The 21,906-nt window shown below is 36.0% G+C and overlaps 1 protein-coding gene and 1 non-coding gene across 7 annotated transcripts in view; both read left to right on the top strand.

Annotated features, from left to right (window-relative positions):
- Positions 1-21,906, top strand: part of CTNNA3 (catenin alpha 3) — a 1,773,069-nt gene that overhangs the window by 1,078,960 nt on the left and 672,203 nt on the right. For all 6 annotated transcript variants that reach the window (XM_074382308.1, XM_003928685.4, XM_074382306.1 and 3 more), the window contains one exon: positions 8,159-8,251. In XM_074382308.1, coding sequence (XP_074238409.1) covers positions 8,159-8,251 — 93 coding nt within the window. The remainder of the gene's footprint in view (positions 1-8,158; positions 8,252-21,906) is intronic.
- LOC120367492 (small nucleolar RNA U13) lies at positions 13,932-14,034 on the top strand. Its single transcript, XR_005581869.1, has one exon. It is a non-coding gene; the product is annotated as a small nucleolar RNA U13 (small nucleolar RNA).

The raw sequence follows: 21,906 nt of genomic DNA, 5'->3' as shown, positions 1-21,906 counted from the left end.
CAGAGGTTTCAGGTATTGGGTGTGGAGGTGGAGTACAGTGTTGGTGAGAAACTTTCCAATGAATTAGTTTTGAGCAGAGATCTTAGGGATATCAGTTAAGCAAGTGTAAGTGGTGTGAAGGTGGCTGTGAAAAGGGAGGAGGATAGCATTCCAGTCTACAGAGAACAGTATGGGCAGATGTTTTCTGGCAGCAGGAAGCATTGATACATAAAAGTACATTGATAAAGCTGAAGCAAAGAAAGCACAAGAACTGCGTGTGATGACTCTTGGGGCAGACTAAAAGACTTAGTAGGGATGGAGGTATGATGTGGAGATGGGAAGATGATGATGGGGAATCCAAATTTGCACCTGAAAACATTTGTTTTTGCAATTTGGTGAACATAGCGTAGAGAAAGAACATTTGCTGACAACAAAAGCTAAAATTGGAAACAAGAATAAAAATAAGAATAAAAAAAAAAACAGATCAAAACCTTAAGTGGGGTAGAGGACAGCAAAAGCATAGGTTGGTGCAAAAGTTACTGTGGTTTCTGCCATTAAAAGTAATTGTAAATTCTTAATTAGTTTTGCACCACCTCATACATGTTTCGGGACGTTACTGAGAGGTAAAATGTTTTAAAATGAATAGATGTGAGGATGAGAGAGTGGGTATTATCCTGTAGCTCTCTGCCCTGAGAGAGCTACAGGTTGCCTGGATAATACCCGTAAGACTCAAGGGGCTACTTTACCCATACACAGTCCTCTGTCCATGCCAGGCTACTTTAACCATCATCATTTCACTTGAACACTCTATGAATGACTAGCACGGTTCTCTGCATGGCTGAATTGGATGTTTTCAGGAATAACTTACTGAACTCTCAGCACCAATACCATCTTCTTGAAACCTTTTCTTAACCTGGGCTTTATGACATCACAGTACTGTGGGTAACCTTTCCTATCTCACTTTTTCTAAGACTCACCGAAGGAGTAAACTTATGTTTCTGCCTAATAAATTTTAATATCTTAGATACCTTCTAATAACCTTTTCTCCTCACATAATTCTATCTAATTACCATTAATAATTGAGATTAATTAATCTCTCTACTGTAGACCCCCTCTTAACTACAGATCTAACTGTATATAGGTTATGTCTTCTTAATGTATCTCAGTGGTGACTCAAACTCAAAGTGTCTAACCTAGCTCTTGCTATCTGCCACCAGCCTAAAGAACTTCTAGGAGCATTGGTAGTATTCTCAGTCATCAGCCTAAAGAACTTCTAGTGTTCCATCCATCAGTGATTTGGCTAGTGACTTTGTAGTTTTGGTACTTACTGTGTCCCAGGGGCATAGATAGCATTTTTTCCTTCTTCATGCTTCTTCACAAGCTTTTATGAACTGACATTCATTTCCAAATTCTGAAAGAAGCCCAAGTCTCCTTTGCCAATACCACATTAAAATAAAGAACCCATTTCAGCTAGATTATTTCCATACCCATATTCAAAGTTTTTCTCTGTTTATTTTTGCTACATATTTGTCAAATCTTGATGTTTCCAATGAATATACACAGTCAAACTCAAATCCACTCAGGGCAATTAAGTTTAATAACCTAAGTAGTTTGTTTTCTCAGGTGTTTCCCCCCATAACCTAAAGTAATAATTCTTACCTCTATATGCATATGGTAGAGAATTAGGAACATTTTTATTAGGAAGGAGTGGAAGAAAGGACACAGCTTCCAATGAACAAGTTAAGTTGTACACAGGACATTAAAAAATAAAACTTACTGAATGTTTTCATTTCAGACACAATAGACAATAATTTATTATGAGTTAGTTCCAGATAGAGATAAATTATTGTTATTTACATAGACAAAATACTATTTTCAGGGTATTTCACTTGATGGGAAAATTTTTTTAAAAAGAAATATATCATTGTCTTTACCCTCAAGCAGCTCACCATCTGATAGATACATAAGTGAACTTAGGGGGAATAAGAATTTGCTATAACATGATAGTGTAGGAAGATGAAAATATGGATCCTGGGCATCTGAAAAGAGTTTGTGGAAGAGGCAATATTTGATCCAGGCTTTGAAGTATAGGTATGATTTTGAAAGAGTACATGAGAGGTGGTTTTCAAACAGAATGAACAGCTTGCTGAAATATAAACTCAAAAATGATAAATTATTCAAGGATTAGATATTCTCTTGTACCTGATATGTAACATGTTCTAATAGACATTGAAGAATTAGATCGTCAAAGGAAGACACTTATCTATATGTGCAGGAACTCAAATGACTGTCTCATTCCTTGCATTTATCCCTGATACTAGGACATTGAGGTTGACTAAAGGCAGAGGCTGGCATTTAATGAGAAGGTGCCTTTCACAGAAATAATTATGCTTATACATTACCAGCTTTCAGCTTGCTGAAAGTAACTGTCTGAGATTAGTACATTCTTGGGGTCTAGGTTTCTAGCTCAGTACTTACTAAGAATTGTGATTCTCTTGTTGTATGCAAAAGAAAATGAATTTGGCTTACTTAAGAAGAAAATACAGACTTTATTGGAAGACATAAGGTAATGTACATAAATCAAAATGAAAGGCTAAGATTCAACAGAACAAAGAGTGATCCAGGGCTGTAGGTGGCAGTAGTAAGTGATGGATATGCCCAAGCTAGACCTAGGGGAGGAGCAGGATCCTTGATTGACAGTGGTACCAAGACTTTACACCACTAGGTGAGAGCAAGAGCTGTTCTCCGAGAGAAATCAGTGTTATTACCAAAAGGAGGAATAGACTTTGAATGGAAGGCCAGAAATATCCCCTACACTTGATTTTCTTATTTTGATTTTTAACCTTTTCTCTATTTCTCAAGTAGAAGTTTAAGGCGTTATTTCTTGCCTCTAATTTGTGAAGCTTTCTATTTAACTTCCTAGGCTATCCCTTAAATATTCAGATCATTCTTTTTTAGAATTTCACCTCATTACATTTATCTTCAGGCAAGAGTGTCTATTCAAACAAATAAAAATGAACTGAAATCCTAGTATGTATCTGTATGTTGCCGTGTGTGTTGTATGTGTGTGTGTTGTATGTGTGTGTGTTGTATGTGTGTGTGTTGTATGTGTGGGGGAAGTGGTATATCAGAATCACCTGGGAGAACTTTAAACAATCTAATTATATATCCCTTACACCTCTGACTTCCATGCATATACACACGTAATATATCAGAATGTCTTGACAGAAGGGAATTGGACTTCTCTTTTTAGTAGCTATTTACTGGTGATTCCATTATTCTTAGTGTCTCTCTTATCCCGCAAGTTGAGGACTATTGATTTGGATTTTCTGTAGGTCCAGATTTATTTCCATTAATGAAGACATTTGCCATTCTGGATTCTAGAACAACATAGAGAAAGTTGTTGAGAGAAATAGTTCATCCCTTATAAAGAAGAATTTCATAACTTGTGTAACTTTGTAACTTTGGGCTATCCTGCAGTGGGAATAGACTGCCCTGCAAGACAGGAAAGTCTCTGTGTCTGGAAGTGTTTACACAAGAGTTGCATGACCAACTGCCAGAAGGGAAACTGCATGAAAATGAGACAGTGACCTTTCTCCCCCCTTGAGAGCTAGGACACGTGGTGACATGATATTACAATTAACTATGTGAACGCTGTATAAACAATGAATATGTGACAATGAAAATCTTAGCAAACATCAAGGTTTGCTTCGTGTTCTGGAGAGATTATATTACAGGTAAATACCTGTGTAGGAACTTCTTAGTGACAGACTGAATGATGTGTGATGAGCAGCTGTCCAAATAGTGTACTCATTTCTAACAGTGATTCCATTTCAGTTGTCTAAGATGACTGAGAATACTACCAATGCTCCTGAGATTTCAGACAAAACTTAATACTGGAATGTTAAAACATACATTGCTCTGATATTCAGTATCTTTAAAATAGAATATCTTTACCAGATTAGAACAAAGTAGTGATGAAAAGCAGACTTAACCTACAGTATGGTCGATTTTTTTAAAGGGTCGTTGGGAAAATTCCCCATCTCAAAATATCTGTTTTATTGCTGTCCCTGGCTCTACCCTAGTGAGTCATTCTTTCGTGTCAAGCATGGTCATCCTCCTGACCTTGACACAAAGCGAGAGAGAGAACTAGGCTAGGTGTGAGGGTTCTGCAAGGCCAGGCTCCACTGCAGGGAATTTCTCACCTGAAACCATAAGTTAGGTGAAAGATACTATGTTCTCTGCTGAGTGAAAGAAAAGACTCAAAGTCTAGCAAATGAAAAGCATGACAGAAACATACTAATTAGTATAGAGAACTTGAAGTAGGGGCCAGTGCGGTGGCTCATGCCTGTAATCCTTGCACTTTGAGAGGCCGAGGCAGATGGATCATTTGAGCTCAGGAGTTCAAGACGAGCCCAGCCAACATGGCGAAACCCAGTCCCTACAAAAAATACAGAAATCAGCCAGGTGTGGTGGTGTGCACCTGTAGTCCCAGCTGCTTGAGGGACTGTGATGGAAGGATTGTTTGAGCCCAGGAGGTGGAGGTTGCAGTGAGCCGAGCTTGTGCCACTGCACTCCAACCTGGGTGACAGAGTGCGACTCTGTCTCTAAATCAATCAATCAGTCAATCCAACTTGACATAGGAGCCAGAAAGTAGGGAACAAACATCAACAGGATTGTTCAGGTGAGGAACTGTCTGGCCAGGCGTTTTCATCTTCAACGTTTTTTAAAGACCAAATGGGACAGTAAGGTCTGCCATGTTTAAAGGGCCTGGACTGTACCATACATTTTAGAGGGCAGAAGGAATGGCGAGAAGGAAAGAACTGCAAGAGAGGAATGCTAATGGAACACTTCACTCTCCTCTCATAACAAGACACATATCCCTGTTTGAAAACTCCTTGTTTGTTTTGAAGTTATCACAATATTAGTAATTATTTAAAGGATGTAATTTAATCTTTTGTAAAAATGAAAGAACGTTTTGTCCCAGGTTTTTCTTTTCAATAAATTTGTGAATTTCCCTACCATTAGTCCCATTTATTAAGGATAATTTAGATTCTGCTTTTCGTAGACTTGGTTAAGGCTGTAGCATAGTACCAATACAAAATCTGGTCAGTCATTTTGATGCAAGAATGCTTGTCAAGACTTTGTTTCAGGGTAGCTTAAAGGGCTCACACATATTATTAGTTAATAGTCACCCTGCCATTGATTGGTTTGTGTTTCATCCCGCTGCTTAATTTTGTTGTTTTATTTATATGATACAGGATTTGAGAGTGGGGTTAGAGGTCACAAAGTGGTGACCGGTGAACTAAAGTAAGCCAACGGATTAGTTTGACTAAGATACTGAGTTTTTCCTTGCATGTGTGTAGTTTTAATGAATGCCTTTCAGTAGGGCATACACAATCATTTTGCTTGGGGACCCACCACCACAGCCCACCACTGAGTTCAATCTAGACTCAATGTCTGTATCCCCTGCATGGCTCTTGAAAGCATTTGAATTTGTGGCTCTTGGGTCAGGCATATTATTCAATTTCTTTAGGCTCCTAAGGCTTTAATTCTCCAAAATATCTAAGAGACTTATATTTATTTTTTCCTTTTTTTCCCGTTAGTTGAGAGACAGATTGGATGGAAGGAAATTCATACATGGTGAGGTCCACCAGGTTTCAGACCCCCCTCCCCACACATTCTCATTTAATCCTCAAAGCATCTCAGTGAGGTGGTCATTATCATTCACATTTTAAAGGTGACAAAACAAGGTCAAATAATCTAAGATCTCCCTCATGATCAGAAGTTTAATTGTGGGAATTGGGTTCAAACCCAGATCTGTTTGTTTCCAAAAAACTGATACCCTCATTTCCCTTAGTGGGCAGAAACTTTCTGCAGAGATCTTGTGAATAGTAATAAAGCTTTGCCCAGACACACAAAGGATATAAAATGTCCAAATATCTCAAACTATTTATACAAAATATCTTATTTGCAGGCTATATTCTTTGACCAGTAGGGAATTATATTTCTGCGTTCCTGGGAACATACTTGACAGAAGAGCCACACAGAATTTAGGAAGAATCATCATTAGAGGACATGTGACTTTCATTCACACATTGATGTGACTTTAGAAAATATATCACAAAATCATTCACATTTGAAATGTAAAGATATTTTACTTCTAACACTTTACTGTTTTGCCAAAGATACTATCTTATAAATTCAACCTTGTTTGTGCAAAATAGCACTAAAACTGCACATGCTTTGAAATAGCACTCGACTACCTAGAAACTTTATTTGACAGAACAGTTCTAGTAAGGAGAAGTTCAGATATGTATAGGCATAGAATAAATGAAGACAAAAAGAGTGTTAGTATGAGGAATGAGCAGAAAACTTTGAGTAGAAAACACGAAGTTCAGTTGTGTTTTCATTACAGAGTTGCATAACATTAATTCTGCTAATATAGACACACACTGTATTTAACATAATTTCCATACTATGTGAGTTACTTAATCGGCTTTTAATAAGCCTGGTGGCCAGTAAATATCCAGAAGAAGAATGTATATTTTCAAAAGGAAAAAGAAGAAAATGAGGATACATTAAAAATAAGTAAAATAAAGGAGTATCTACATAGGGGCAGTTTTCTGTAATTTCTAGGCTTTGGGTTAACCAGCATTCTTCTAATTTGACCACATTGAGCCAATGAGTTTTAGTTTTAGGGTTTTTTTTTTTTTTAAACTGTAAACAAGCAGTGCTCAAATTTACAGGCAATATTTTTTGCAAATGCAGTGTGAATTAATGTGATACATATTAAAGCAATTAGACTGTCAAGTTTCACTTTTAGTGACTGGGGTTTGGGGAGTAGAAAGGAGCACAGAAACGGTTGCCCTTTTCAAATAACTCACAAATGTGCTAATTATGTGTCAGATATGAAAGTTAAGGCATTGTGACCTTCAAGCCAATAAAAGACCTTTTCAAGTAAGTCATCCCCATGTACATTAATAAATTGAACAATGCCCTTCAACAGTTAAATAATGTATGCCTGTTATTTCATTATATGTGAATGAAAACCAAGAAGTTATTTCACTATTGGCAGGTTAAAAGTAATGTTATATTAAAAAAAGCAAAGACTATAAATCAATTTAAATAACATTTTGTGGTACTCTTAAAATAGTGATTCAAAGTCATATGTTGTTTATTTCCACTGCATGTGGCTAATGTGTGGTTTCTCCGCAACTGGATGTATTTTAGATCTTAGCAGGAAAAGCTGCAATGTGTTAAAGTGTAAAACAACAGACAGAGATATTTTTAAAGTTAGAAAAATTACTGTTAGATAAAGTATCTCCTTGCAGTGATAAAGACAGTGATATATTTTGCAGATCAGAGAAAACATTGCTTCTGTCCATAAACCTTACTGTGCTAGTGAGAAGAATGTTGAACAAGAGTGAGGTTCAGAGGAAGAGAAAATCATCTCACATTCTTTATCATGGCTCTTTCATGGTCTAAATAAAATATCTGTAAATCTTGGAGTTAGGTCATGGACATAATGGTAATTAAAAGAGCACTCATTTTGTTGGAAGAAAATGTAAATTTCAAAAGCAGTAATATAAGAGAAATTTGGATGTCAATAATGCTTGAATCAAATGCACTGCTGGAATGTCGAACAGTACCCCTCGAGTTACAGTAGAAAGAAAAAACAGGAAAAAGAAGTTATCTTGTATTTGTTCAGCTTTGTAGTATATTTAACGCAAACAAAACACGTATGAAGATACAGTCATACTTAATGCAACCTAAATATGAGTAATAGACTTCTGGGAAATAATAAACCAATTACAAATTTAAAATAAATCACAATCCTATGAGATTCCAAAAATCTTTTAGCATTCAATCCATAGATAAACTTTTTTCCCAGTCTCATAAGAAGTTAGATGTTGATACCAAGAGACTGTATAGGATTTACTGATTCACTCGCTAGTCTCTCCTTTTCATATTAAACAATTATCTAGGTCCTTTTATTGTTATTTGCTTTACTAGATTCTCTGAATTCTTTCAGAAAATAGATTCCAGTGATGTTTTCGAGAATGTTACTTGTCACTGAGTTTCTCAATGAATGTGTACATGTTCTTGTTCAGTAAAAATGTTTCTGCATTTCTTTGATAATCTAAAATAATTTTCATTATTTTGGATTGTATTTAAGGTGGCAAATCTTGCTTGTTCCATGTCAACAAATGAAGATGGAATTAAAATCGTCAAAACTGCAGCCAGTCATTTGGAAACCTTATGTCCACAGGTATGATAACTAAGTTACTGTCTTTTGTTTATAAAATTATATGTAATTCTTAATGCTTTTATGCACATGAAAATACACTAATCTTTTTTTTTTTTTTTTTTTCTTTTTTATGAGACCAAGTCTCACTGTGTCACCTAGGCTAGAGTGCAGTGGCATGAACTTGGCTCACTGCAACCTCCACCTCCCAAGTAGCTGGGATTACAGGCATGCATGACCATGCCCAGCTAATTTTTGTATTTTTAGGAGAGACAGGGTTTCAGAGTTTCAACATGTTGGCCAGGCTGGTCTCAAACCCCTGACCTCAAGTGATCCTCCTGTCTCAGCCTCCCAAAGTGTTGGGATTACAGGTGTGAGCCACCATGCCCAGTCAAAATGTTTATTTGAAGCATGGAGGACTAAATTATCCTAAGGTGATTCTTAAAAAGGGAGTAGAGAAAAAGACTGACATTCCTTAAGTGGCCATATTGGAATCTCCTGATGCAATGGTGCTTTGTCCAAATGATTTATTTTTAGTGATTATTTTAATATTTTGAATGGTTTGAAAGGATTGACTCTTTTTATCAAAGAAGGTATGGGTTTAAAAATAAGTATTTTCTTGTCAGCAATTCAGATGTTTCTCAAAATCTGAAGAGCAATATACTTTTAGGGAATTATTTCTATATGACAAATTGTTTTGAAGCCATGAATTAAGATACATATATGGCAATCTTAAACATTCTTGTCTGAGAAGAAGCAGGATGTAATATGTATGCTTTCTAAGAAAGACCACAAATATTATAAGGATGAGAAATACAACAAAGATCAGGGATTTTAAGTCTCTGGGCACCTGCTGAGATTCTCATTCTACAAAAAGTAAAGCATGCGTTAAAGTCTTGATTTGCCTTGCTGACAATTTCATTTCTAAGAATTTTGAGGAACTGTGAGGAAAACTGCTTCTTTGGACTTTATGTTGATTAACAAGTAAGAACAGGCTGGAAAAGTGGGATCTATAGGACATGCAGCTGAGATCTCCCACCTGATGTCAATTTTCTATGAAACTGCAGAGGGAACAGATCTGCTACAAGGTCTCTAAAGTAGTTGAATGAAATGTACTCCCATCAACACTCTATAAGTGTTCTCATCTCTGCACATGGTGAATATCGCTCAAGGTTATCACTTTTTAAAATGCCTTTTTAATCTGAAGAGTATTAAGTATCTCTCATTGGTTTCAATGTGTAATTTTCTGATTCCTAGTGAGAACATTCTTTTTGCAAAAGTTTACTGACATTTGGCTTTCTAATTCTGTGACTTGTTTATATCCTTTTCCAATTTTCCAATTTTAGTTTGGTTGTCTTTTTTTGTAGTTGATTTGGTAGGTTTGTTTAAAATATCTCTGTTGCCTGGGTTTTTAAAAATAATTTTTTAGTCACAGAAGATTTTAAGAACTTTTATATAAACATATGATTCACCTTTTAATTATTTTAAGAAATATTTATGAAGTACCTACTGTGTGCCCTGGTTTGTGGTTTTGTGCCTTGTTAAGAGATTCTGCCAACAGATTTGTCACATATGTCCCATATTATGTTGTTAAAAGATCAAAGTATCATTATTTAAATACAGATATTTATTCCTTCTGAAATACATTTTTATATCTAACATGAGGTAGAGCTCATTTCATTTAGTAATGTTGACAGTTGGGCCACCATCATGTGATAAATAGTTGACCCATTTCTCAATTACCGTGAAATTCTACCACTGTTTCACACACCACCCACACAGACGTATAAATATTTCCATTGTCTCATATATATTTGTATACACATATTCACAAATATTTATAAACTTAAATACATGCACACGTGTGCATGATATAATACATTAAATATATAATAATATATATTAATATGTAATTATTTTTACCTTGCTCCACATGTATAAATAGGATGATAGACAAAGTGAAACATTTCAAGGTACACAAGTTTCTGGACTTTCTATTCTGTTCATTGGTCTATTTCTCCCTGCAACAGTATCATAATGTCTTAAGTATGGTTTTACACTGAGTCCTGATACCTTTTAGGCAAAATGGCTCATCTGTTTTTTTTTTTTTCTTTAAATTATAGCTGTTATTTTTTTATTTTTATATAACTTTTGAGATTAACTTATCAAGTATCATGAAAAACATTAGAATTTAGATTTAAAATATTACAATTATAGATTATTTTAAAGAATGACTCCTTTCAGATATTGAATCCCAGAAAAAATGTTTTAAATTGCATGTCAAACCTCATATTGAGATCAAAGCTTCATCTCTTTCCATCCCACTCAGGATGTGAATCATCCCTTTGTCCAGCATATTCATGTTGTAAATGCCACCCTCCTATTATTCACTTATCAGCCATCACGGTTATCCAATCAACTGTTGCAGTACTCATGTTCAAGTAACTTGTATTTTACTTAATAATGGTTCTAAAGCACAAGAGTAGTGACTCTGGCAGTTCAGATATGCCAAAGAAAAGCCATATGCTCTTCCTGTAAGTGAAAAGGTAAAAGGTAAAAACTAAATTAAGGGGGAAAAAATTATATACTGTGGTTGCTAAAATCCATGGTAAGAATGGATACTCTATTTGTGAAATTGTAAAGAAGGAAAAAGAAATTCATGCTAGTTTTGCTGTCACACCTCAGATTGCAAAAGTTATGGGCACAGCACATGATAAGATGGAAAAGGCATTAAATTTGTGGGTAGAAGGCATGAACAGAAAGTGTGTTCTTATGGATGGCAACTGGGTTTGGTACCATTTGAGGTTTCGGTCATCCCTTGACTGGTCTTGAGATGTATGCTCTGCAGAGAATGGAAGACTACTATATCTCTATAATCGGATCTTTTAAAAAATGTGTCCTTCATACACTCTTTAGGTTTTTTTTTTTATTTCAGTAAATCTCATGGTTTTGAATATCTTCTACATGCTGTTGGTTTCCTCATTTTTCTCTCCAGACCAAATGTCCCTCCTAAAAACCAGACTCATGTATGCCTAATGTTTCCTTTAGCATCTCTGCTTTGATACCTAGAAAACATCTAAAACTTAAAATAGCCTAAATGAAACTTGTAATTTCTCCGTCTTTATCTTGTTCCATTTCTTCTTCAGTTCCTAGTTTAGCTAATGACATACCCATTCACCTAGTTGCTCTAGCGAAAAACCTGGGAGGTTTTCATTCATTCATTCATTCATTCATTCATTCATTATTTATTTATTAAACATTTACTATGTGGTCGGCACTTTGAATGCATCTAGAGAGAAAATAGTAAAGAAAACAAATAATAAACAAAAATGCCTGCTTTTGTGAAGTTGATGTTCTAATGATATCTAATGGTTGTTTTTCCTTCCTAATCCATTAACAAGTCTTATCATTTCACACACAAAAAATCTGTCTTGAATCTGTATACTTCTCTCCATCTTGTTTGTCAACATCTTAGCCTATGTCACCATCATCTCTATCTTGGACTACAGAAATGCAGACTATTCTATAGCTTAATCAGACCTATATGCTTTTCCTACTGCCTAACTTCCAATACTACCCCATAGTATTATATTTTCACTCAGTAGATCTCTATGTGGTTCCTTTTCTGTTTCTAGAACACAATAACCCACTTCCCACCTGGGGAGTTTGTGCTTGGTAATTCTCCAGTGTTCTTTTCCCACATGGTCATGTAGACAGCTTCTTTTATATACAGTTTACAAGGATTCAGCTTAAATATCATGTTCTCAGAGATCAATCTCCCTTCTCCCTAAATCACTCCTCCAGCTATGACTTACTATGTTACCATATTTCTTTATTTTGGAGCCTGTATCACAACCTGAAGTTATATTTTATATTAATTTTTTTACCTTTATTATTTATATTACTCACACAGAAAGTTCATGATGTCAATTATTTGATCTCCTTTATTCACTATGAGTATCCCTTGTACCTAGCAGAAATAAGATGTATATTGGATGTTCAATAAATATTTTCTCAGTACATAAATGAATGAGGATTACTAGAATGACAAATCATTCTGTATTCATAGAGGGCAGGGAGGCTTTTGGCAACAAATTCTTGATACTTTTCTTAACATAGTGCATCTTATTTTTGATAAGGTGAAAAAATATGATAGTATAATTACTTTGGGCTATAACTAATAGGAAAAAAACCTTTACAGTGGCTATTGTATATATAGATACTGACCAAGAATGACATCTGAATTCATAGGCTAGATTGATTTTAGAGTGAATCACGTAAATCCTGGGTCAGGGGGAGCTGATAGGATGGCCCCGAATTCCAATTTGTAAGTACAATTAAAGTCACCTAGGTTTCAGTGAATTGAGTTGTTCTGGTTCTTATTGTGTGCAAAGGACCACAACTGTAAAACTTTGCCCAGTTATAGGTATCATCCTTCAAAAAAGATTTATCACTTGGAGCATACTTAGCAGAGATATTTGAAATAGTGACATGAGTTGAAACTATGTCATATGAACATCTCAGAAAAGCAACAGGGAATTTTAAGCCAGGAAAAGGTAAGACCTGGGGAAACACAGCCACTCTTATTGTATCTTTAATGGACTGTGATGTGAGTGACTTGTTCTGAAGGGCCCTGAGGGGCAGAATACAACCTATGAGCAGAAGTTAGAAGAATGCAAATTTTATCTCAACATAGGGATGAGATTTTTTTTTTTTTAACAGAACAATCCTGACAGGAATTGGACTTTATTGAGAACACAGGATTTGAACTTTTTCAACGCTGTAGACATTTAATACAAGGAGAGTGACTGTTTGACCAAGATATTTTATAGAGGGCACAAACAAACTTTGGGTGAAAGGTGGGTCTAGAAGCCTTTTGAAACCCAATCCTGAGATCCTCTAGTGGATCTGTCTATTTCACAAAAAGCGAGAAATGTGATCTGGATGACAGCATTGCTGGAGTACTACAGGTATGTGAACAATTATACTCAACCTAGTTGAAGGATGAAGCCATCTACAGTGCTTAATCCTTGCTCCATTTGAACAAGTGACTGGGAAGAATATTGGAAAAGTAAACATTTTATATTTGTATAAGGCACAAAGCTGTGAAAGATACACAGAATGAACTAATGTTTGAAAACTCATAAGCTGAAATTAAATAAGGATAAATATGAAGTCAGGGCCTTAGCTTAAATACAATCTATTGCAGGAGTGTATAGTGAAACAATTGCACATCAAAAGCACATGGGGCATCAAGAGTTGAGAGGGACATTGGCTCTCTAGTTCAATTAACTTCAAACCTGGATCTATGAAAGCATTTTCATAGTCTATAGCAAAATTAGCTCAGTGTAGTTAGCTTTTTTTTTCGTAGAGTGAGATTTATTTAACTTTTCATTCTGAGGTTTCATATTTACTATAAGATATTTATCAGAAATGTTTGATTTACGAAACAACAAAGTAGATAATAGTTGTTGACATTATTTTTAAATTTTATCAATAAATTAATTTTTTTTTAATTTTACTAACAAAACACTAAAAATGTACCCACCCTACGTGAGCTCCTTCTCTTTCCTGTGTCTCCTTTTTCTTTTAAAAATATCTGTGGCCTGAAAAATCCAGAAAGTTAAAAGTACTAATTTAGATGACTTAACTGTGTAAGTCAGTAGCATGGTGTGGGTACTGACTTACAGCTTTGAAATAATTGATCTTTTGGTAATATAAATGTGATAACTGGATTTTCATGCCCATGTGTTGATACATGCCTCCCTCAAACCTTGTTATGACACCAGCACATTATTTGTATGTCATGAAAAATAAAATGATTATGATACTTAGATTGTGAAATAGAAGGAAATTTTCAATATACTTGGCACAGGGATGTCCACATCGAGAATATCATGCTGAGTCCTGGGCCCCATAGTTTAAAAGATATGCAGAAAAAAGAATAAGTTGTTTTAAGCCGTAGTGAGCTATTGCCTGTTTTACACAGTTATTCAAAGTAACTGTTTAAATAAAAGCAAAATAGTGTATACCTTAACAAAAATATTGGAGAGATTATTTCATTATTGAGAGGTAGAGGAATCTGATGGTCTTAAATGTTTTTTCCGTAAAAAAGTTTCATCAGTTAACAAAAAGCATGATGAAAACCTAGGGTATTTCCCCTGTGGTGAACACACCCTCAATTAGGCAGACCCTCCTAAGTACATAGATTTTCCAAAATCAAAAGAGAGAAATGTGGTCTACAATATGTGCTTCTAAAATAAGTCAAGTTTTCCAATCACTGGTTTGAGCCAGTATCTAGTATAGCTTTGTTATATCTGTCTGTCGCTCTCACCACATAGTATCCAATGACCTGACAGGGCTGAAAGAGCTTCTAGAGATATTTAATTTATTTTCAGTGATGTGGTTGGACATAAAGAGATAATATTTTTATAAGTTGTTTCTGAAAATTTATAATTACTAAAACAGATGTATATTGGGTACGTTGATAAGTAGGGGAAAAAGTCAAGATTGCCCTAGAGAAGCATGTGAAATACAGAAAGAACAAAGTATTTGGGGTAGAACATGCACTGGAAGTCACTTGTATTCATATTTTAAAATAGAAAGCTATAAAATCCATGAGGATATGAATTCTGTTTCACTGATAGAGGAATAATGCTTGACACATAGTAGGTACTCAATACATTTTGGCTGAGTGTATGATTATATCTCAGTGACATTTTTTCGGATTATATTCATTGTCAAGTAAATGCTGGAAGCCATTACTATTCCCCTTCCTTCTTTATTTTCTGAGAATATAGAAACTTGCAATTTCTAATCAAAGTGAGAAAAACTACCAGTGTGACACTCTGTCTGTTGAAGTACAAGTCATGTGAAGTGACTGGCATTATCTCCCTCTGCATAGACAGGACATTTTGTAAAAACGGCAACTTGTTCTGATTAAGTTATGATGTATTTAGTGCACACTTCAGTAAGGGCATTAGAGTATTTCTTTGCAATGGAAAATCATGTGCTTATTTGTATGGGTTTTTTATTTGTTTTTCTGATAGAGAAGCTGTCATATCTGTGAACAGAAAGTACTTCATTTTCTAAGTATGAAGCTTTGGGAAGCAAATATACTTTCTTTCATATACTGTTGATGACGATGATGGATGTTTAGTTTGTAACTAAACAATATGGGACCCAGATAGTGTAAAATGACCATATTCTTAAAGAATCATGTAAGAGCCGTATCAGCTCTTTTATAATTTATGCCTGATTTATTTATTTTCACTTCAGGGAATGGCACAAAATCCTGTTAAGATTTTGGAAACCAACAGTCATGTCATAATGTAGAAAGACTTAAAGAAAGTGATTTTATTTTTAAAAAGCTTATAATAAGTGAATGGTGTATCCTCAAGACTGACTAGGGTTGATTTCAGATGTAAGTTGAGGACCAGTTTCTTTCCAGTGATGGTGGAATCTGTGGGGAGACAGTGCTTGAGTGCAGCTATCAGCACAGTTGCTAAGCCTGGAAATTAATGCCTGTGCATTCTTCCCGTCACTGCTCTGTATCCTGTCCCAATTACACGGTCAGCCACTTTTTTTTTTTTTTTTTTTTTTTTTTCCGAGCCGGAGTTCCACTCTTGTTACCCAGGCTGGAGTGCAAAGGTGCGATCTCCGCTCACCGCAACCTCCGCCTCCTGGGTTCAGGCAATTCTCCTGCCTCAGCCTCCTGAGTAGCTGGGATGACAGGCACGCGCCACCATGCCCAGCTGATTTTTTTGTATTTTTAGTAGAGACGGGGTTTAACCATGTTGACCAGGATGGTCTCAATCTGTTGACCTCGTGATCCACCCGCCTCAGCCTCCCAAAGTGCTGGGATTACAGGCATGAGCCACCGCGCCCGGCCCCAGTCAGCCACTTTCTTCCACTCACTGCAAGAATCTCTTCATTCAACAAATACTTATGGACCATCTACTGGGAGCATACAGTTTTCCATAGTTTCTGTACTACTTTATATTTCCACCAATAGTGTACAAGCATTCCTCTTTCTCCACATCACTGCTAGTGTTATTTTTTGTCCTTTTAATAATAGCTATTCTAACTGAAGTGAGACAATATCTCACTGTGGTTTGATTTGAATTTCCTTGATGATTAGTTGGGTTGAACATTCTCATGTCTTCTTTTGAGAAATGTTTATTCAGGTCTTTGGCCCATTTTTTTCCCCAGCATGTATAAATAAACTGTTGTTGAAACACAGCCATGTGAGTTCCTTTATGTATTGCCAAGGGTTGCTTTCATACAACAAGGAAACAGAGCATTCACCTAACCTAAAATAGTTACTATCTGGCCTTTTTTTTAACTATTAAGTTCAGGGATACATGTGGAGGTTTGTTATATAGGTAAGATCATGTCATGGGGCCTAAAATGTTTGTTCCAGGACCGCAGTCCCTTGAGTATTTTTACACATGAACTAAAAGCTATTTAAAGATACACATGAAGTCTCTTTCTGGAGTTTGTCACCCAGGTATTAAGCCTAGTAGCCATTAGTTATTTTCGCGAATCCTCTCCCTCCTATCAGCCTCTACCCTCCTGCAGGTCCCCGTGTCTGTTGTTTCCCTCTATGTGTCCATTGATGTTGATCATTTAGCTCCCACTTATAAGTAAGACCAGGCAGTATTTGGTTTTCTGTTCCATGTTAGTTTGGTAAGAATAATGGCATCCAGCTCCATCCATGTTACTGCAAAGGACATGACCTCATTCCTTATATGGCTGGAGAGTATTCCATGTGTATAGGTACCACATTTTCTTTATCCAGTCTACCATTGTTGGACATATGGGTTGATTCTTTTGTCTTTGTTATGGTGAATAGTGCTGCAGTGAACATAGACATATGTGTGTCTTTATGACAGAATGACATATATTTTCTTGGATATATACCCAGCACTAGGATTGCTTGGCCAAATGGTATTTCTGTATTTAGGTCTTTGAGGATTTTCCATGCTGTTTTCCACATGGTTGAAATAATTTACACTCTCACCAACAGTGTATAAGTTGTTCCTTTTTCTCTAACCTTGCTAGCATTATTTATTTTTTGACTTTTTAGTACTAATCATTCTGACTGATGTGAGATAGCATCTGATTGTGATTTTGATTTGTATTTCTCTAATGATTGGTGATGTTGAGGTTTTTGGATTTTTTTTTTTTTTTTGCCACAGGTATGTCTTCTTTAGAAAAGGGTCTGTTCATGTCCCTTGCCCACATTTTTTTTTTTTTTTGAGACGGAGTTTCGCTCTTGTTACCCAGGCTGGAGTGCAATGGCGCGGTCTCGGCTCACCGCAACCTCTGCCTCCTGGGTTCAGGCAATTCTCCTGCCTCAGCCTCCTGAGTAGCTGAGATTACAGGCACGCGCCACCATGCCCAGCTAATTTTTTGTATTTTTAGTAGAGACGGGGTTTCACCATGTTGACCAGGATGGTCTCGATCTCCTGACCTAGTGATCCACCCGCCTCAGCCTCCCAAAGTGCTGGGATTACAGGCTTGAGCCACCGCGCCTGGCTAAAATCTAAGCCCACATTTTTATGGGGTTGATTTTTTTTCTTGTAAACTTGTATAAGTTTCTTATAGATACTAGATAATAGACCTTTCTTGTAGATACTAGTAATAGACCTGGGTGCAGTGGCTCACAACTGTAATCCCAGCACTTTGGGAGGCCAAGGAGGGCAGATTGCTTGAGACCAGGAGTTTGAAACCAGCCTGTTCAACATGGTGAAACTTCATATTTACTAAAAGTACAAAGAAAAAAAAATAAAGAAGCCAGGCATGGTGGCACACACCTGTAGTCTCAGCTTCTTTGGAGGCTGAGGTGGGAGGATCACTTGAACCTGAGAGGTGAAGCCAAGATGGCACCACTGCAGTCCAGCCTGGGTGACACAGTGAGACTCTGTCTCAAAAAAAGAGTAACAACTACAAAAAAAGATAATAGACCTTTTGTCAGTTGCATAGTTTTCAAATTTTTTCTCCCGTTCTGTAAGTTGTCGGTTATACTCTGCTGAGTGTTTCTTTCATTGTACAGAAGGTCTTTAGTTTAATTAGATCTCAGTTGTCTTTTTTTTCCTTTGTTGTAATTGCTTTTAGTGTCTTTGTCATGAAATCTTTGCCCATGCCTATGTCCAAAATGGTATTGCTTAGGTTGTCTCCCAGGGTTTTTATAGATTGGGGTTTTACATTTAAGTGTTTAATCAATTTTGAATTAATTTTCGTATAGGACATAAGGAAGGGATCCATTTTCAACCTTCTGCATATGGCTGGCTAGTTATCTCAGCACCATTTATTGAATAGGGAGTCCTTTTCCCATTCCTTGTTTTTGTCAGCTTTTTTAAAGATCAGATGGTTGTAGGTATGCAGCCCTGTTTCTGGATGCTGTATTCTGTTCCATTGGTCTATGTGTCTTTTTTTATTTTGGTGTGCTGTTTTGTTTTGTATAGTATAGTTTGAAGCTGGTAGCATGATACCTCCAGTTTTACTCTTTTTACATAGGATTGTCTTGGCTATTGAGGCTCGTTTTTGTTTCCATATGAATTTTAAAATCTTCTTTTATAGTTGTGTGAAGAGTGTCATTGATAGTTTAATAGAAATAGCACTGAACTATAAATTGCTTTGGGCAGTATGGCCATTTTGAGGATTTTGATTCTCTCTATTCATGAGCATGGGATGTTTTTTTCATTTGTTTGCATCATCACTGATTTCTTGGAGCAGTGTTTTCTAATTCTCGTGGTAGAGACCTTTTACCTCCCTGATTACCTGTATTCCCAGGTATTTTATTCTTTATATGGCAATTGTGGATGGGATTACATTTCTTATTTGGCTCTTGGGTTGACTGTTGTTGATATATAGGAATGATAATGATTTTTGTACATTGATTTTTGTATCCTGAGACTTTGCTGAAGTTATGAGCCTAAGTTTTTGAGCTGAGACTGTGGGATTTTCTAGATATAGGATCATGTCATCTGCAAACAGGAATAATTTGACTTTCTCTCTTCCTGTTTGCATGCTCTTTATTTATTTCTCTTCCCTGATTGCTCTGGCCATGACTTCCGTTACTATAATGGATACAGAATGGTGAGACAGAGCATCCATATCTTTTGCTAGTTTTGAAAGAAGTGCTTCTAGCTTTTGCCCATTCAGTTTAATGTTGACTGTGGGTTTGTAATAATAGCTCTTATTATTTTGAAGTATGTTTTTTCAATACCTAGTTTACTGAGAGGATTTAACATAAAACTGGTATTGAATTTTATGGAAAGCCTTTTCTGCATCTATTGAAATAATCATGTGGTTTCTGTCTTTAGTTTGCTTATGTGATGAATCCCGTTTATTAATTTGTGTATGTTGAATCAACCTTGCATCCCAGGGATGAAGCTTACTTGATTGTGGTGCATTTGCTTTCTGTTTTGCTGCTGGATTCAGTTTGCAGGAATTTTGTTGAGGATTTCTGCATCAAAATTCATCAATACATTGACTTGAAGTTGTTTTTCTTTCTTTATTTCTTTTCTTTTTTTTTTCTTATTGTTGTGTCCCTGCCAGGTTTCGGTATCAGGATGATAGTAGCCTCATAGAATGAGTTAGAAGGAGTCTATTCTCCTCAATATTTTGGATTAGTTTCAGCAGGAATGATACTAGCTCTTCTTTGGACATCTGGTAGAATGAGGTTTGTGAATTCGTCTGGTCCTTCACTTTCTTTGGTTGATAAGCTATTTATTATTGATTCAATTTCAGAGCTCATTATTAGTCTGTTCAGGGATTCGATTCCTTCTTGGCTCTGTCTTGGCAGGGTGTCTGTTTATCTGTATCTTCCAGATTTTCTAGTTTATGTGCATAGAAGTGGTTGTAGTATTTTTGGATGATTATTTGTATTTCTGTGGGGTCAGCAGTAATATCTCCTGTGTCATTTTGCGTTGTGTTTATTTGGATGTTCTGTTCTTCTTTAACAGTCTGTCTAATTTATTACTTTTTTTCAAAAAAGCAACTCCTGGATTGAGCTTATGAATGCTTTTTGGTGTCTCAGTCTCCTTCAATTCAGCTCTGATTTGGGCTGTTTGTTGTATTCTGCTAGCTTTGTGGTTGGTTTTCTGTTGCTTTTGGTTGTGATGTTAGGTTCTTAACATGAGATCTTTCTAACTTTTTGATGCAGGCATTTAGTGCTATACATTTCCCTCTTAATACTGCCTTAGCTCTGTCCCAGAGATGCTGATATGTGGTATCTTTGTTCTCATTATTTCAAATAACTTCTTGATTTCTGCCTTAGTTTCATTATTTACCCAAAAGCCATTTGGGAGCAGGTTATTCATGTAATTAATTTCCTCATGTAATTATAAAGTTTTGATTGATTTTCTTATGCTTGACTTCTATTTGATTGTGCTGTGGTTTGAGAGAGTGGTTATGATTTCATTTCTTTTGCATTTGCTGAAGAGTGTTTTATATCTGATTATATGGTTGATTTCATTGTATATGCTGTGTGGTGATGAGAAGAATGTATTCTCTGTTGCTTTTGGCTGGAGAGTTCTGTAGCTCTCTCAGGTCCATTTGATCCAGTGCTGAGTTCAGGTCCTGAAAATCTTTGTTAATTTTCTGCCTCAATGATCTAATACTGTCAGTGGAGTGTTGAAGTCTCCCACTGTTATTGTGTGGGAGTCTAAGATTCTTTGAAGGTCTCAAGAACTTGCTTTATGAACCTGAATGCTCCTGTGTTCAGTGCATATATATTTAAGATAGTGAGATCTTGTTAAATTTAACCCTTTACTGTTATATAATTTTCTTCTTTGTCTTTTTTGATCTTTGGTTTAAAGTCTGTTTTATATCAGATTAGGATTGCAACCCCCTTTTTTTCTGTTTTGCGTTTGTTTGGTAAATTTTTCTCCGTTCCTTTATTTTGAGCCTATGGGTGTCATTGCATGTGAGATGGGTCTTGGTTCTTTATTCAACTTGCTCCTCTGCATTTATTTGGGGCATTTATCCTATTTACATTTAAGGTTAGTAAAGCATGTGTGGATTCGATCCTGTGATCATGATGTTAGGTGGTTAACCTGTAGACTTGTTTGTTTGGTTGCTTTAAAGCATCACTGATCTGTATACTGAAGTGTGTTTTTGTAATGGCTGCCAACAGTCTTGCCATATTTAGTGCTTTCTTCAGGAGCTCTTGTAAGGCAGGTCTGGTGGTAACAAATTCTTTCAGTACTTGCTCGTGAGAAAAGGATCTTATTTTTACTTCAATTATGAAGCTTAGTTTGGCTGGATACGAAATTGGGTTAAGGTTTATTTTCTAGAAGAATGTTGAATATTGACCCCCAATCTCTTCTGGCTGTAGGGTTTCTGCTCAAAGGTCTACTGTTAGTCTGATGGGCTTCCCTTTGTAGGTTACCTAGCCTTTCTTTCTAGCAGCCTTTAACATATATTTTTTTTCATTTCAACCTTGAAAAATCTGATGATTATATATCTTGTAGTGATCTTCTTGTGAAGTATCTTACTGGGATTCTTTGCATTTCCTCAATTTGAATGTTGACCTCTCTAGCTAGGTTGAAGAAGTTCTCATGTATGATATTTTAAAATATGTTTTCCAAATTGCTTATACTCTTTCCCTTTCTTTCAGGAATATCAATGGGTCATAGATTTTGTTTTGTTTGTTTTTTTAATACAATCTC

This window comes from Saimiri boliviensis, chromosome 12, assembly GCF_048565385.1.
Source record: "Saimiri boliviensis isolate mSaiBol1 chromosome 12, mSaiBol1.pri, whole genome shotgun sequence".
In the NCBI taxonomy this organism is placed as follows: Eukaryota; Metazoa; Chordata; class Mammalia; order Primates; family Cebidae; genus Saimiri; species Saimiri boliviensis.
Note: the sequence above shows the minus strand (reverse complement) of the source record. Positions and strands in the feature narration are given on the sequence as shown.